The 18,586-nt window shown below is 47.8% G+C and overlaps 1 protein-coding gene across 2 annotated transcripts; it reads left to right on the forward strand.

Moving 5' to 3' along the window:
- The first annotated feature begins 222 nt into the window (after window positions 1–222).
- On the forward strand, window positions 223–14,872 carry Cav3 (caveolin 3). 2 transcript variants are annotated; one of them, XM_008854809.3, is made up of 2 exons: window positions 223–637; window positions 14,090–14,872. In XM_008854809.3, the coding sequence occupies exons 1-2, from the start codon at window positions 527–529 to the stop codon at window positions 14,429–14,431; spliced, it is 453 nt and encodes a 150-aa protein (XP_008853031.1). In that variant the 5' UTR covers window positions 223–526; the 3' UTR covers window positions 14,432–14,872. The 2 variants fall into 2 exon arrangements, with proteins under 2 accessions (XP_008853031.1, XP_008853030.1); XM_008854808.3 differs by lacking the exon at window positions 223–637 and adding an exon at window positions 677–802.
- The last annotated feature ends 3,714 nt before the right edge of the window (window positions 14,873–18,586 follow it).

An 18,586-nucleotide genomic window follows, 5' to 3' on the forward strand; every position in this document is an offset into this window, starting at 1 on the left:
CTGGTCATGATAGTGACCCCATTCACAGACGGGATCATAGTGGCCCCCAGAGAGGAAACATGTGCCAAGGTCGCTCAGTGGCAAACAAGAGGCAGGGCTGGGACCCAGCTCACCTCCTTTCTTGGGCAGCTGCCCCAAGAGGAGCCGAACACTCAGTGGCAAATTCCAGGGGCTCCACTGGGATTGCTCAACCGCCTCCACAGAGCACCGGGAAGGCCAGGCCCTAGGCTGGCAGAGAATGCCAGCTCTCTTCGCAAGTGAGGCCCAGAGCCTGCGCAGCCCCCTTTAAGGAGTGCTCTGCCTTCCAGTCTTAATTTTAGCTTGGAGGCCTGCCACAGGCAGCTTTTACAAGAGAGGCCGGCTGGAGTTATGCGGGACAGCTGTCAGCCGGCATGCTGGGTGGGGCCTATTTAGCCAGGGAGGGGCACCGGTCTGGAGACCCTGAACTTGGTCTCTCTGCCCCAGGGCTGTCAGCAGTGCTGGCCACAAGGCTCGAATCTCCTCCTGCGATTGCCCCAGCCCCATCATGATGACTGACGAGCACACGGATCTGGAGGCACGGATCAAGGACATTCACTGCAAGGAGATCGACCTGGTGAACCGCGACCCCAAGAATATTAACGAGGATATCGTGAAGGTAGGCATGTGCGGGTGGCAGCTTTATGGTCCTGATTGCCCCAGCCCCATCATGATGACTGACGAGCACACGGATCTGGAGGCACGGATCATCAAGGACATTCACTGCAAGGAGATCGACCTGGTGAACCGCGACCCCAAGAATATTAACGAGGATATCGTGAAGGTAGGCATGTGCGGGTGGGGACTTTATGGTCCTGCTTGGCTGTCAGTCAATTTCCCCAAAGGCCCCAGGATACTGTCTTCTCCAAACCTCAGCAAACCGGCTAACCTGCACAGGCCTTAGTAAGGCAGAAGCAAAGCATTAGCTACTTGCCTATGATCTGAGTGTTGATGGGGCAGAGGCGAGACACACCTAAAATGAAAATAAAATGCCTCCTTACAAGCAGCTCCAGGCGCCTGCTCTTGGCTCTGGCCCCAGGCCTGGAGGAATTGCCGGGAGCATTCGGAACCTGTGCCAAGTCGGTCGCTTTTCCGTGCCAGGGGCACTTCTGCGGTCTCCACAGTGGGCTTGGGGCTAATCTGAGGGCAGCTTCCAGCAGGATGGATGACCCTTGCGGGAGAGATACAGTCCCCTAGGGCAGTGCCCAGCATGTCCCTCTGGCACACCAGGCCTTAAAGGCCCTTGCTCCAGTTCCTTTCCTTCAGTTCCCTTCCTTGCCCCAGGGGTGGTGGCCAGAACCAGGCAGAGGTCTCTCAGCAGGTGCCTGGGGCCTGGACAGGAACACTCAAAACAGCCAACCTTAGGTCTCCACACCTCAACCTGGGATGATAGGAACAGCCTGGATGCCTCCAGGCACACATCCTCAGTTCAAACATCACCTAAAAGTCAGAAGGGTCCCTACAGAACAGAATTCCTCAGAGCAAGGCCCTCTGGGCCACCAACCTCAGAGTCCCCAGAGGGGCTGGGCATCTTGGAAACTGGGTTCTGAAAATCTCAGATCTGAGCTAGAATTACAGGCACAGTGTGTGATCCTTGTACAGTCACCCAGTGGTCTTTAAAAAATTAGACAGTACTTCAATCACTCTTTATTATCTGCCAGCGTGCCCTGTACCTGATTGTAAGTACTGTACTATTTTTGTATGATAATCCCTATGGTTAAATTTTACGTATTTACTTTTATAGAATTAGACTATGTTCCAGAGTGGTGCTAGGTTGACAGACAAACTAAACAGAAGGTACAGAGATGTTCGCCGCACCCACCTGCCCTGAAATTAAAAATTTTCTAGCAATCACTTTTTTAAAAGGGAATATCCTACAGTTGAAATTAATTTTTATGGGGCTGGTAAGATGGCTCAACAGCTAAAGGTGCCTGCTGCCAAAGCGGAGTCTAATCCCTGGGACCCACATGGTGGAAGGAGAACCAACACTGGCACGTTAGCCTCTGACTTCCACACAAGCACAGTGTCATGTGCACACACATACAAAATAAATAAATAAAATTTTAAAGAAATTAGTTTTATATTTTTATTTAATCCCCTCTATCCAAAATAGCAGCATTTATCTGCCCCATATGAAAGAATCACCTGGGTGATTGTATGGTACTTCTCTGTTTTAAAACTTTGTATATGTCCTGGACATCTCAGTGTGGTCTCCAAACTTCCTCAGAAATACATATTCTGGATTTAGAGTCCATAAAATTTAAAGTAGAAAACTGATTCACATGTTCAGATTGTACTGAACATTCTTAAAAGTTTCCCCAAATGGAATTGTGTTTCCATTTTTGTACGGCACAGAATTTAGAAACCTCTGGTCACACCAGCCATAGTTCAAGTGTTCAAAGCTGGCAGCCGCTGAACTTGGAGCACAGCCAAGGGTTCATTCTAAGGCACACCCGGAGCTACCCTCACCTTCCAGTAAGCCTTCCCCAACTCCTCCAGGGTAGCCAGCTACTCCCTCCTCTGTGTCCTTTCACTGGGGCAGTCCTCTGTAACAGTTCACATTGCCGTGTGTTATATGGATAGAAATCATTGGTGATAGAGATGAGGCTGCCATTTATATTTGATATGAAGCAAATTTTCCCAACTAGAGAAATGCAGCATTAGCTGTGGTTTCCACAGAGTGGTCCAGCAGAGGAACTGTCTAGGTTTCAACTCCAGACTCCTCCCTAAAAGTGATGACAATGGACACATCGCCTACAGTTTCTGAGCCTTGCTTCCCTCGTAACGTGGAACAGCACCATTTACCTCCACCAGGTGGAGAACCTGGGATAGCGCTGAGCAACAGAAATAACCATGTGTGGATGAGACGAGGGGGCTGAAGGTGTACAACACCATCCCCGCACCCAGTGAGCATGTGGTTAGTCAGAGTGAAACAGAGCCCTCAAGCAGCTTCCAGTCCAGAAAGCAAGAGCACTAAGCCACGGCCCTCTGGGCTCCCTGGTGGGTCTGCAGAGATAGGGGTGAAGGCCCATAGGAAAGCATGGTATCTTAGAGAAGCTGTGGTGGGCACCACATGCAAAGGGAGCTCTCAAGTTCTGCTGAGCCAAGAGGGAGCCAACTCTAGACCCCAGACCCAGACTATGATCCAAAGAGATGTGGGACAGCAACACTCCAAGCTTTGTGCAGCCTCCCTGGAGCAAAGAGGTGTCCTCTGCTGGCTGCCCCAAGCCCCAACAAACAACTCCAAAGACTAAATAAAAACTGCACAAATAATTTTATCCGAAGGAAATTCTTTGACCTTGTTTGTTCGGACATTGTCTACTATGGAAAGTTATTTGGCATTTTCTATCCTTTTTGTTTAAATGAGCCAGAAATAAAACTTTTAGAAGCACAGAACCAGGATAATAGTGTGAGACATGTAGCATACAAGATCCAAGGCAATTTGAGGTTTCTGTTACAGTAAGTTAAAGAAGAAAAAAAGAGAGGTGACGGTTAGGGGGACTGTGGCAGCCTGTATGAACAGGTCAGCCTTCTACCGCCTGGATTTCTATTGTCACCTGGGAGAGACACTAGACAGGATGAAAGGCAGAGTGAGAGAGAGAGCTAGACAAGACGGAGGCCGAGGAAAGGCTCAAAAGGCCCTGGTGCGTCCTAAGTGTCAGGATGGCCTCATGTGTCAGCAGGGTCTTCATGAGCAAGGATGAGTGACAGGGAAAAAATCCTCGATGCACCAGCTGCGTTTTGATGCTAAACTTGCTGTGTATCTTGAAAAGTCCATTTACCTCTCTGGGCCAGAGTCCCTGGTGTAGAAAGAGGCTGGGTAGAGAAGAAGGGTCTATACTCCCTCTGCCACCAGCAGCTCAAACTTCACACAGTAGAACCCAAGACAGAAGGGCATGAAGGAGAGAGACCCATCCGGGGAGCCCCAGCAGAAGAGAGGCACTTCCTTTCGGCACTGCCCTTGAACCCAAGCTAGAAAATGAGTGTCACAGGGAAAGGGAGACCTGTACACATAGCAGGCTTAAACTGTGGTCTCCCATGCTCTAGTCAGGCCCAGGACTGAGTGGAAGGTTGTGAGAGATGACAGCTGAGAACTGAGGAGAGCATGTCTCATCCCCTTCCCCACCCATCCCTGCTGCCAGTTTGGACATCCCTCCCATGTCACTGACAGCTTGCCCATACCAGACACCATGCTGACCCAGAGGAGATGGTGGCAGCTGGGTGCATACTGCCTGCCAGGCTATGAGAACATGAATGTGTGCCCAGGGTCCCGGGACTCAGCTCACCAGTGGATTTGCCCCTTGTGAGGGTGCCCCCTGCAGGCCCAGATTGTAGAGGCTCCATCAGCCTCCCCCATGCATGCCCTGGACCACAGCCCAACTCAGTACTTGGTATCATTTCTGAGAGGGCTCGTGACTGGCCCCAAGTCCCCCTCTCTCTGGCTCACACATGAGCACTGGGCCCCTAAGAAGCAACTTTAGCTTTCAGACTCAACCTCTCTCTCCTTCAGTGCCTCAAATCAGTCCCTCAGAAAATGAAGGAGATGTTATGTCTGAGGCCATTTCAGTACATGATTTCCCAACCCACCCTCAACCCACCCTGCCACAAAACATCCTCTTCCTCCTAGCAGCAGACTTCTGTTTGTCAGCTCAGGCCAGGAAACACCAGAGGAGCCAGCAGCCCAGCACTTCCACAACTGCTGCTCCCAGCTTTGGTGGATCTGGGACACCTTGTCACATAAAAATGAAGCAAATCCGATGCCTCTCCCTGGAAAGAATCCAGCCCAAGAAGATGAAACTAGAATAAGGAGAGGATACAGGGAAGGGTACTAAATGTGATAAGTTGGTGCCAGATGAGGTGTCCTGGGAGGTTAGGGGAGAAAAGTAACTTGCACCTTGGAAACTCAGAAGCCAGCTTTACATGAAGATGATATCCAAGGTGCGTTTAAAAAATGAAAAAGAAAACAAAAAAATAAATAAATAAAGGGCATTCAAGAAGAAATCAAATAAGCAATAATATGGAGCTTTTTCCACAGTGGTGGGAAGAATGTTGGGCAGAGTTGGTGAATGTGAAGGGCAGCTGTTGCCACCACCCCTTTCTGTATGCATGGCAGACATTGCTAATGGATTATAGCACTTTTATAGGAATCCAGGCCCACCAGCTAGTCAGAGTTGCTATCAAATGGAATGTCTTTGCTACTCTGGCTGCTGGAGAATACAGAACCATCAAATCAGGATAGGACAAAGACCCTGAGAGAGAACATGTGGGTGGGAAAACAGAAAGGGCAGTTTAGGCTGGATCGTAGTCATCTGACCGATGAGTCCTTCCTCACTGGCAATTCCTTCAGACTTTTGTAAGTGCCTTTCCCTCTGTAAATTTCCTCTCAAAAGGGCTATATGGGGGCTCTGGAGGAGACATCTCAGTTGTCAAAGAGCTTGTTACACAAGCATGAGGGCCTGAGTTTGATCCTCCAGGACCCACATAAAAAGTCAGGCATGGCCAGTGCCTATCTTTATCCAACATTGGGTCAGGGGAAACAGGAGGATCCCTGAGCCTTAAATACCAACCAGCCTGGCTAAATAGGTGAACTCCAGGTTTGGTGAGAGACTGTCTCAAAAAATAAGCTGGAGAAGTAATTGAGGAAGACATCTCAGTATTGACCTCTCACCTCCATGTGCACACACACAGGTATACATATACACATATACAGGGCTTACATAGAATGAACACTGAGGTAACTAACATTCTCATTTGGTGCTATGGAGACTACACTAGTCTAGGACTTTCAAAATGCAGTCCCACTGGGCATGGTGGTACATGCCTTTAATCCTAGCACTCTGGGGCTACAGGAAGACCCTGTCACAAGTAAAATCCAAAGGAGAGCAGAAACAAAATGTGGTCCCCTTTTGTGGTAGCTTGTTAAAATGCAGATCCCTGTGTCCTGTGAACAGGTGTTTTTATTAAGCAGAGACACAGAATGTCACATACTTCATGTCTGTGTATCAGCATATAAGTCTACCTCTGCCTGTAGAGACAAATCTTGAGTCCAGAGTGGGTTCCCTAAAGACATACTGAATCAGTTATCAACTGCTGTATAATCCATCACCCTGGAAGTCCAGGGTGCGTTCCCTAAAGACACAATGAATCAGTTATCAACTGCTGAGCAATCCATTAACCTGACAGCCATATGAGGAACATTCACAGTTCTGTGGCTTGGCAGGGCTTAGCTGGGAAGGGCGGCTGGTCTCCATGGATCTCCCCTGCAGCTGCAGTCAAACCCTGGGACTGAGATGACCTGAGAGTTCTTCTGAGTTGGAATATCTAAGAAGGTCCACTCCTATGCTAGAACACTTGCAGAGACAGCTAGAGTACAGGACTAAGTCAGGGTGCTGTGGATGGGCCTCTTACTCATAGTTCAGGCCTCTCTGCTGGTGATCTCTCCAGCAAAGCAAGGTATATAGCAGCACACTTAGTGCCACTGGCCTGTAGAGCAAGGTATAAAAGTAAACTTCAAACATGATGGCTCAGGAGTCCCAAAGTAGAAACTTCCAAGACTTCCTGGGACTTAGTCTGGAACTGGCCCAGCATTCCCTCTGCCATATTCTGGTGATTAAAATGAGGCACAGGGTGAGCGCAGGCTCAAGGTGGGACAAGACCACCCACAGACCTAAGTACAGAGAGGTGTGACTCATTGAGGGTTATTTGGGGAAGCTAGCTAGCCACCAGCCAAACACTAGTACACAGTCTAGGACTCATCCAATACCTTTCTATTACTCCCCACCCCACCACCTCAGGCTCACCAAAGACACTGGCTGAGAGAGAAGAAGGAGGAAGCCAGCAAGAGGGAAGGTATCAAAATGCACTGGGAGGCCAATGGGGCTCTACTGACAGCTCCTTCCTCTCTTCCTATTGCCCTATTTCAGTCTCTTCCCTGATCCTTTTACACTAACCGAAGTCCCTCCAGCCTGGATGCCCCAGATACCTCTGTACAATGCTCCCAACCTGAGCTACTTGCAATACCTAACCACCTCCTGTGCCTCAGCACCTACTGGGGTCCCTGTTCTCTGTGGTAACCCTGGGCAAAGAACCTGCAGAGGGGATTCAAGCACAAGCTTTGCTGTCAGGCTGACTTAGATCTCATTCTGCTTGGCCCTTATATGCCTATGAAATGACTAGTATAAGATGCATGGTCAGAGAAGCCAAATGCATTGTGGGTATTACCATGGTTACCCCAGATCCTATAGAAGTCTGCTATGTTATTGTTGCTAACAAAAGAAGCAAAGTTCAGCCATTTTCAAACTGTTTTTGCAGATATCACCTCATTTAGCTTTTAATTTTATAAGCCAGTACCTCTCAGGCTGTGTGGTTGAGGGCCAGTCTTACTGTGACTATCGACAGTTGTTCAGCAATACTTTTATAAAATACAGTAAAAATAATTATCAGAGAAAGGAAATTAAAACAGGTGTATAATATAAGCCCCAGTTTTTATTATTATTCAATAGTCATGAAATGACTGCATCCAATTTCTGCATCTGTTTCTAATGCCAGCTCGCTTCTGTATTGACCTTGGGGAAGGCATGGAAGGGCACTGACCTGACCACCCCACACCTAGCAAGGTAGTGGGCCAGGAATTCAGGACCCAGCAAAGCTCCAGTCCTCTGACTCCAAGCTAACACCAGGTCACTATAGACTTGTCTCAATCCTCTGTGTAGAGTTCAACAACAAAAACAACAAACAACCAGAGGCCAGAGAACTGGAAGTTCAGAGCTATCTCCCCACTCCCAGATAGCTTATCTGAGCTGTCCCAGACCCTGGATGACCAAGGACTGAGTCATGTGGAATTTGGGAGGAGTAGACTTTTAACTGGGGCGGCTGCTGTCCACCCCCTCATCCTCAAGCAACCTGGCGGTCCTTCACTTCCCCCACCCTCCCAGTGACTGCGGGGGCTGCACAGGCCAGTGCCAGTAAACCAACTGGCTTTCTTGCTATTCCAAAAATAAACATGCCAGAATAGAGGACACCAACTCAAAGAGCACCCAGTGTCCCCTTCCCACCCTACAGCCCCTCTCTCCAGCTACACAGGTAAGCCTTCCTCAGCCCCGCTCTCCTTCCAAGGAAAAGCCATCTTGCTGCCACTTCTAAAAAGGAAATAAGAAATAAAGTACAATATATTTGATACACTGGCACAACTACTTAGATCTGCCTATCAGCTTTTACAAATGGTTCTCACGAATGCCTTTCCTTGTGGCCAAAGTGCTCTCAGGGGCTCAGGTGCGACTTTGTGGAGCAGGTACCTCCTCACAGTACAGCTCAGCACAGCAAGCCCTCCAAGAGCATGTTGCTCCTTCACAGGAAACAGAACAGTTACCACACACACAGCCCTCAAAGGTGATCCCAGGAAATAACTAGAGTGTGGATGCCAATTGTTTCTGGGAAGGAATGGTAATTAAAAGACACAACAGAGAGATCCTTGTGGGTAGGACTAGCAAAGAAAGCAGAAAGAAGAGAAAGAACTCCATCCATTATTTGCTGCCATTGAGACCCACACACAGTATGCTGAGGACAGCTGGAGAATTCTTCTATTTGTGATTTGAGACGTCAGCAGAAGTTTTGGAGACATATTTTTAGGAACTAGAGAACATTTCAACAAATAATGATAATAGTGAGCATCTACCATGTTCCAGGTACTGAGTACCAAGCACTGGATGCTCAATAAATATTTGTTTCTATAAATAGACTGATAAATGATGGATGGGTGGATGAGAATAAAGGGGGATGGGTAGACAGATAGATGGACAGACAAATGGGTAGGTAGATGAACAGATGCATGGAGATAGAAGACTGGGTAGATGGGTGGGCAGGTGGTAGACGAATAGAAGAGAGGATGGATGGATGGATGCATGCACGGATGTATGGATAGATAGATGGATGTGTTAGATGGTTAGATGAATGGATGGGTAGATGGATGGATGGGTAGATGAATGGATGACAGAGAAAATGGATGGGTAGGTGGACAGATGGCTAGATCAATGAATTGTATAGATGGGTAAGTGAATAGATGGTGGGACATATATGGATGGTGAGTAAATGTAAGAAAAATTATCTCGGTTCTTCACACCAATAAGAAATGGCAACTCTATTTTACAGAGGAGGGAATGAAGCTCAGAGGTTAAGAAATCTGGCAAACCCACCCATCTGGGCTTCAGCCTCCCTAGGGCTGGGATGACAGGCATGGCTAGCCCCCTATTGAGGTAAGCACTCTGCTACAGTCTCCACCTCCAGCAACAGCTGTTTCAGTTTTCTGATACTGTAACAAGTATTCCAGATGTTCAACTTATAAAGAGCACAAGTTTGTTTTGGCTCGCAGTTTTGGAGGTCTCTGCTCATGATAGTTGGCCCCATTGCTCCGAACCTGGGTTGAGACAGCCCATCATGGCAGAAGCACATGGCAGAACAAGTCATTCACATCATGGTGGGGAAGTGGAAGACAGAAAGAGGAAGAGGCAAAACTTCCTTTAGTGGCTCAATAACTTGCTGAGCTATAACTCAGCCAATAAGCAGCCTCACAGTGTCTGAAGCTCAGAAGTGACTTCAGAGCTCAGCTTAAATAGTAAAAGTGTATTAAGTGAAGGAAAAGGCTGAGATTAAAGAGCAAGGTGAGCTACAGAAATTGATGACCTTCAGAGCTGGGTGATGGGGAGAAAGAACCATGGGCTCTGTCTTAGAGTAGGTCTATCTACCCACCAAAGCCAAATCTCACTCAGGATGGTGAGCTCACCCTCTCTGACAGCTCAGCACAGCCACTTCTGGGTCCCTGTGCTCCACAGTAAGGTGAGGAGGACGACTCTGGGAAACCTGTCAGCAGTGAGCTCTGTTCCCAGGACTGTCACAAGAAAAGGAGGAGGGGCCAACACTTGCTGAGTAGAAGAGGAAAGTGGGGAGGAACTGATGGGACAAAGGCAGGGAGGCAAGCCTCTACCCAAATCCCTCTCTCTGCCGGAAGAGTTCCTGAGGCCACATGGGTCTCTACAAGCTATCCCAGGAGGCTCAGCAAGGGTGTTGGCCACTACAGAGTTGGAGAGGCCACCGAGGTCAGGAACTCTCCATAGGCAGAGTCCATTCCGGAAGTTGAATGAATCTGGGTCAAGGTTGTAAGGGTCCTTAGGCCCACGCTCCCGGGATTCTCACAGAAGCTCCCTGAAAAAAAAACAGAACTCTTGAATTTTGTCCCATGTAAACCGGAGGTGAAGATGCCAGCTCTGGGATGGGGGTGTGGTGCTTCCTACATGTTCAAGGCCCTGGGTTCCACCCCAGCACCACAAAAAGGAATTTTAGAAGGTGTCTCTGTTTCCACCCTCTCTCCAAAATCACAAGATATCCCCAACCTGACTTTATCCAAATAGCCAGGGGATAACTTTTCCCTTTTACTCTAAATTACATAGTTGACCCACACTCTCCCCTGGAAACTCCATGTCCTGGAAACTCTCAAATCAGTAACATGCTTACCAAGAAGACGAGACCTAGGTTCTACCTCTCCTCCCAACTGTAGGATCACAGAAAAGGTGGTCTTTCCAGTGAAGCCCCCAAGATTATATATTATACTGTAGTGTATATTTATATTCAATTAATTATGTTATATAGGGAGGGACCAGGAGGCCCTATCAACTCCCCAAATTGGCCTTTTCCACAGAGTCTGTAGCTTGGAATCTCACCTCACAAACTTTGCTCCCCCTTCACACCGTCCCCTCAGCTTTTCCAGCCAGGAAGCTCCAGGGGGTTCAGGGATCTGAAGCCTGGTGCAGAAACTCAGAATCTAAAGCCATACAAGGAAAAGATTGTCTACACAGAGTGGCTTCAGTCACACCCTTTCCACGCACTGTCCTAGAAAGGGATTACCAGGGCAATGATACTTTCCACTATTAGAGAAATATAAACTGGTGATGTTTCTATTTTCATTGTTTTCTATTCTCATGGTTTTCTGTAATGTGAATATGCATTTTATAATGAAAAACAGTTCTAGTAATAAGTCCAAACAATATGGAAGGATTCCCTCCCCACATCAGAGATGAAAAGAGAGATCTGAGAATATGACGTGGTAGCTCTCATCCTACCTGCCTCACATGGGCCCTTCTTTTTAGAAAGTCTTTTATTTAAATAACCCACTTTTACTTAAATGGCCCAGGGTCACTGAGAAAAAGGAAATATCTGAGAAGGGTTTAAGATTGTATTAGTCATCTTTCCATCACTATGACAAATACCAGGATGACGAGTGTCCCAAGTTAAAATGAAGACGTTTTGTTTTGGCTCACAGTTCAGAGGTCCCCCATCTATGACCATTTGAGTCTTTTATTTAAATAACCCACTTTTACTTAAATGGCCCAGGGTCACTGAGAAAAAGGAAATATCTGAGAAGGGTTTAAGATTGTATTAGTCATCTTTCCATCACTATGACAAATACCAGGATGACGAGTGTCCCAAGTTAAAATGAAGACGTTTTGTTTTGGCTCACAGTTCAGAGGTCCCCCATCTATGACCATTTGACCCTGTGGCATCACAGTTCATCACAGTAGGAGTACATGACAGAGGAGGGAAGTCAGGAAGCAAACAGAGAGAGCAAGGGCTGAAATCCCCCAAAACCCCTTTGAAGGACATGCCCCCAGTGACCTCACTTCCTCTCCCTAAGCTCCACCTCCTAAAGATTATACCACTTCCCAGTAGTATCACCTGATAGGAACTAAGACCATAGAGGAAGGGCTTCTTGGAGACACTTAAGATACAAATGGTAGACAAACATTTCTGTTTGCTGACTGCCCCACAGCTTCCCAAGGGGCAACACCTACTGGTCGCACCCATGGGCCCACCAGTCACTGAGCTCAGCATTCATTCAGCACTTTTCATGTCTGGTGACCTGAACAGCCTGCCACCTCCTTTCATCCTCATGATACACTGGAACATTTTATAGAAAAGACAGCTAAGATGTAGCCATGCTAAATGGTATCACTTACAGGCACATAGTTGTGATGGTGCTCAGTGCACAGCAGGGGCCCTAGAAGGTTAGGTAAGTGACGGGCCAAAATTAATTTTTTAACATCTACTGATTGAGTTTTCCCACTCCTCACATAAGACTTCAGTCTACTTTTCAGGGGGATGTGTGAAGTTGCTGAGCACCACATAAAGACAGGAAGAGGGAGGTCTAAGGTCGCTGCAGGGATGGGGCAAAGGAAGCAAGCTCCTCCGCAAGACTGCAGGCAGGCTGGGCCACACTCACCTCCAGTCACCTTTATAGTTAGAGAGATTCATCTTGGGAATGAACCTTACTTTGCCACAGGCCAGAGTGCCCATACCCATGCATCTCTCTCAGCTTGCTACTATCCATTTAAACCTGGTGCCACCAAGTTCCCACATCTGCTCTCAATCCCAGCTCTCCCTCTGCCCAACTGCAATAGCTAAGAGTTACCCTAATCTCAGCTGAGCCCTGCCCACCACAACAGCAAAGGCTGGTGTTATGAAGTCTCCCTGCGTCTCCTCATCAGCATCACGCTGGCCTCCCTGGGCTTGCATGGGCCTTCTGGAAGCACCCACATCTCCTAAGGACCACACTGACTAGTCTACTAGCTTCTGGAAGTTTCTGCTTCTTCATCACCAAATGCATTTTTCAAGCCCACACCCCTCTGTCTACTTGGCAACCTTCAGATACCAGCTTAACCTTCATATCTCTTCCTCCAGGAAGTTCCTAGTTCTACAGTCAGAGTTAAATGCCCCTGTGAGGGTACACAGCCCCTGTCCTCAACTTAGCCCAGCACTATAATGTTGCTGCCTGCCTTAGCTCCAGGAGACTGTGTCACCCACCATCTGTCCATAGCTGCTCCATAAATCTCTGTGGGATAAATGTGACAATACAACTTCATTTTGTTTATTGTTTGAGACAGGGACTTGTATAACCCAGGCTGACCTTGAACGCTCTATATCGCTGAGGATGACTTTAAACTTCTGATCCTCTTCCCTCTACCTCCCAAGGATTACAGACATGGTATGTGTCACTATGCCTGGTTTATGATGTCCTGAGGATTGAACCTGGGGCCTCATGCATACTGGACAAGCAGTCTACCAACTGAGCCATATCCCAGCTCCTGGCTGTCCAATTTCTTTTATTTATTTTATGTGTATGATTGTTATGCCTACGTGTATGTTAGTCCACCCATGTCATGCAGTGCCCATGGAGGACAGAAGAGGGTGTCAGATCCCCTGGAACTGGAGTTATGGATGGTTGTTAGCTGCCATATGGGTGCTGGTGTTGGAACCCAGGTCCTCTGTAAGTCAGTGCTCTTAAAAACTGAGCCATCTCTCCAGCCCTCCAACTATTTTAGAGTCATAAAATAATAAAATGTAGGGCTGTGTTTGTCAGCTTTTCAGCTCTATAACAAATACCTGAGATGGGCAACTTATAAAGAAAAGAGGTTTATTGTGGCTCACAGTCATGGTCAATTGCTCACTTTTGGTCCTGTGGTAAGATAGCACATCAGGGTGGGAGCGCATGGTAGCATACAGGGTGGATCCAGGGAGTGGAAGAAAAGGAGGAGGCCAGGGTCCAACAGCCCCCTCCAGAGCATACCTCTAGTGCTCTACCTTCTTCCTTCCAGACCCCACCTCTTATAGGTTCCACCATATCCCTGTAGTACCACCCAAACCTTGAACATGTGAGCCTTTGGGGAACATTGCTGATCCAAACAGTATCAAGGAGCCACATCAAGTCTCTAGCACTGCCTCTGACAGTCATTCAACTTCTTGGGTCTGCTTATCCATGCACAGGATGAGGAGTTTGCACAGGCTTTGGAATACCTTGCTGTTCTAGTATGTGGCAAGTCAGTGGGGCTAGGGAGCATTATCAGCAGCATTGAATACTCATTAGGGATGCAGTCCCAGAGCCCACACAGACCCACTAAGTCAGACCTTCCAGGATGGGGTCCAGCCTTCTGAGCTTAACACGCACCCCAAGGGTTTCTGATGCACATGTGCATACATACTATAGGCAGTATGTTGTGAACTGAGTTTTCCCCTTCCCATCCTGCAGGTAGATTTTGAAGATGTGATTGCGGAGCCTGAGGGCACCTACAGCTTCGATGGTGTATGGAAAGTGAGCTACACCACCTTCACTGTCTCCAAGTACTGGTGCTACCGCCTGCTGTCCACACTGCTGGGTGTGCCACTGGCCCTGTTCTGGGGATTCCTGTTTGCCTGCATCTCCTTCTGCCACATCTGGGCTGTGGTGCCCTGCATCAAGAGCTACCTGATTGAGATCCAATGCATCAGTCACATCTACTCACTGTGCATCCGCACCTTCTGCAACCCGCTCTTTGCTGCACTGGGCCAGGTCTGCAGCAACATCAAGGTGGTGCTGAGGAAGGAGGTCTAAACTCAGTCTGGGCCATGGGGATGACTGGGCAGGAGGAGTCAGGCCAGGCAAGCCCCATGGGTCTGCTCCACAGAGGCTATTAGAGAGCTCTCTTGAGGGACTCTCAATGCCCTCCCCTGACTCCCACCCCCAACCCCTGCCCACCACCCCAAGATAGGAGCATATAGTGTGGTGAAACAAGAAGGAAAAGGCAGCCCATTGTGGAAGTGCAGGGGGCCCTTGCTCTGTCCAGCCCCACAATGATCCCCAGTGACCAGCCTGAGGGAGGATGGTTTGCTAAGAGGCAGCTACTGCAAGTCTTTGCAATCACGTGTACTGTAATAGCATAAACCAGCACCCGTCCCCTACAGGTTGTCAGGTCCCCTCAGGCCCAGGAGAGGAAGCAGTGACTGTGGACATGAGGAGGGTGCTCCAATAAAGGGTTTCGGCTGCCCCTGGGAATGTCATGCCTTGTTTATGTCTGTAAGGTGACTGTGTATCCTTTTCTTGTTCTGAAAACCAGAAGTAGGAGAAGTTGGTTGGTCCTCTAAGCAAGCTGGAAGACCAAACCCAAGCTTTTTTTCCCCTTAGAATTCTGTTTGTTTGCTAGATGTTGGCTCTCCAATAGAGAGATTATTTCCAAATTATATCTTCTATCCCCGAGGCAGCTAGCAGACACTGAGGGCAGGTGACCCTCCTTGGACACAGCTGAGGATAGGGCATGGCCTCAAACCTCTCTGAAGCCCCCTCCCATTCAGCAGATAGTGAGCCCCTGGCATACCTGGCCTTGCTGTGCAGTATGTGTGTACGTTAGTTCTAAGAGGTGTCATGAGTACCTGAGGCCCAGGCTGTGGCTGTCTGGGCTAACTGTGAAAACAAAAGTAATAGAATGAGAGGTTCCACCTTTCCTCCTCCCCAAAGAGCATAAGCACACCCCAAACCTCAGCTTTTCAGCTTTCCATCTGCTTTTCCAAAGTTTTACCCTTTGGAACTTGTTCCCTTGACGGTGACACAAGAGAACTATAAATCTCTGGTACATGGTGGGTTTCAGTACATCTCACAAGAGGTTCATTCTAATGTCTTAGCATCTTTCAACTAACAAATGAATGCACCTAGGATTCGAGTGAATGGGACCAGGTCCCCTTTCCATCCCCACATCAGCCCATGCACCTGCCACCAGCAGACAGATGACCCTGGAGCCCTGCCAGGGAACCAATATGCTAGGTTGTTTTCTTGAGATGGAGGAAAAAAAGCAACGGAACATATGAAAAAAATGTTTATTGAGTGCACCTTTTACAAAGCAACTAGGAAAGCAGATGTCTCAAGGTTGACCACATCATTCACCTGATGGCACAGGACACAGGGGCACCACACAATATCCACAGTAGAACAACTCCAAGGAATCCACATTGTGCACTGAGTGGTATTTCGTTGCAACTGAACACAAAACGGTGACATTCCAAAGCAGGCGTGTCACCCAGTTGGCTGCACCAATGCCCTCTCGTGTTTCTCCCAGAAGGAAAGCACAGATTTTTATGCAGATTTTTTTGTCAGGGCCTAAAGAAATAACTCTGAGTCTACACATTCACTTTTGATGGTCAGAGACATGGAACATTCCAACATATTCACCATGTTCAATTTACTGCAACCTCTCGCCCTGCACCTGTTTGTAAACAGGTTGAAAAACAGAAAAGGACATATGGAGACCTTGGGTGTAGGCATCTGAGGAAAAGGGACACAGACCACTGAGTTTGAGGGGGTCTTTTGGACCCGTACACACATTCTCCTAGGCTTTGCTTGGGAAAAGAATAAGAAATGGTGAACTACTCTCAGAGGTGAGATTGGGAAGGGACGGGTGCAGATCCAGTGGTACAGATGAGATCCACTGTTATTCATCTGTCACAGACACAGACTCCAATACCATAACAAGACCCAAGGTGCCAGCTAGAGTGTTCACACAGACAGAATAACAACAGCATCCCAGTAGGCTTTGATGTCCAAGGCTCTCACAGCTCTGGGGCTCCTGAGTCACTGTCCCCTGACCCTTAATGACCTCCATAGGCTCCAAGGCTGGCAACTTCTCCGTGAATATCAGGGAATCAGAACATCTTCCAGGTAGAGATGGTAACAGACCGCCCCCCATCCCACTTCCATGTGTGCACCCAGAGCACCTCAGTGGGCTAGCACATGGGCACAGATACCCCCAAAGCAACATCCTGCCAGCTTCTTAAAACACAGAGACTGGCTGGTGGTGACACTGCATGTGTGGCACAGCACCATGTGCAATGCCTGAGTCCAAAGACCATGTTGCCTTCTGTCTCCAGGTCGTGCTAAAGAGCTTGCCCTAAATTGTGACTATTGAACATGGGCACTGCAGCACATGTCTCCTCCTCCTGGAACATCAGACCATACTGCCAATATTCATATGTGTATGTGCATGTGGATATGGGTGCATGCTGTAGTGGGGTAGAAGAATGTGTGTTCACACAGAGAGTGGAGAGATCTGCAGATGTGTGACTTTTCAGAAGTACCCTTTATATAGCAGTAAGTTCATAACTGAGTCTGGGTATTCAAAAGGTATTCCAGAGCACATGTACCTGGCCAGACTCCAAGAGAAAATCTCCTGTGAACTGTGCCCTGTATTTAATGACTGAAGATAGCTCTGGACATAGTCATATCTACCTCTCAGGGCTGAGAAGTCATTTGAGAACATACTTATAAGCAAAACCTCCTAAACTCTTGGAGAATTGCTGTTCTAAATAGGCCTTTATGAAAGCCAGGTGACGGTGAACACTGTCCCTGTTGACCAGAATGGAGCTGGCCTCCCTTGCAGACACTCAAAGTGGGAGTCACAGGAGAAACCAACACTCAGAGAGGTGAGAGCTTCTGAAAAATTCATCAGGCATTTTGGTTTTCCCAGAATTTAGCTTTTGGACATTGTTTTTTATTTTTAAGGGTACAGTTCAGTGGGGATTGGGGGAGTATGTGTACATGTGTGATGCAGGAGACCAGAGGAAAACTTCAGGTGTCTTCTCCATCCCTCTCTACCTTATTTTTTTTTGGTCTTTTTGAGACAGGGTCTCCCTGTAGCCCCAGCTGTCCTGGAACTCACTATGTAGACCAGGCTGGCCTTGAACTCACAGAGATCCGCCTGCCTCTGCCTCTGCCTCCCAAGTGCTGGAATTAAAGGTGTGTGCCACCACACCTGGCTCTACCTTATTTTTTGAGATAGAGTCTCTCATTGAACCTGGAGCCAGCCAATTGGCTAGGCTGGGTTGCTGGCAAGTCCCTGGGATCAACCTATCCCGGGCTGCAGACACGTGCCTCTAGGCCTGGCTTCTGCAGAAGTGCTGGGAATCTGAACTCACGTCTTCATGCTCGCACAGCAGACACTTCACCCACAGAGCTCCCACCTCTGCCCCTGGGTCACTGGTTCTTAAAATGCTCTCAAAATTGTGTGCTCCTATCACAAATCCCAGAGCATTTTTAACCACATGCCCTAAGAAGTCGCCTCTCATTTCTTGCCATAGCCCCTAACCCTTAGCAACTACTAATCTATTCTCATGTCTGCAGATTACCTTATTCCAGATATTTCATGGACATATGTGGCTTTTTTTCAAGTAGCTTATTTCACTTAGCATAATATTTGCGAAGTTCATCTTTGTTGCAGCATGAATCACTATTTCATTTCTTTTTCATAGCTAAGTAATGTTTCATTGCGCAGATATACTACATGTTATTTTACCTATTCATCAGTTAATAGATATTTGGGCATTTCCACTTTAGGGCTATAAGTCATGATATTAGGAACACTGGAGTACAAGTTTTAGAGTGGACATATGTCTTTGTTTCTCTTGGGTAAATATCCAAGAATAAGGTTTCTAGATCCTAAGACAACCCTATACTTAACTTTTGGGGGAACTGCCAAAGTGGTTTCCACAATGGTTCCACCACCAGTAGCATCTGAGGGATTCAGTTTCTATACAACTCCTGTTACTGTCAGCCCCTTCCACTACAGCCCTGCTAGTGGGTGAGTGGGTGCTCATGGTGGTTCTGATGACACTCCCTTAATGTCCAACAATGCTGCACATCTTGTCACGTGCTTATTGGCCACTTGTGTATCTTCTTTGCAGAAATGTACGTTCAAAACTCTTGCTTATTTTTTATTTACTTTTT

This window comes from Nannospalax galili, unplaced genomic scaffold (genome assembly GCF_000622305.1).
Source record: "Nannospalax galili isolate Female #2095 unplaced genomic scaffold, S.galili_v1.0 scaffold406, whole genome shotgun sequence".
NCBI lineage: Eukaryota > Metazoa > Chordata > Mammalia > Rodentia > Spalacidae > Nannospalax > Nannospalax galili.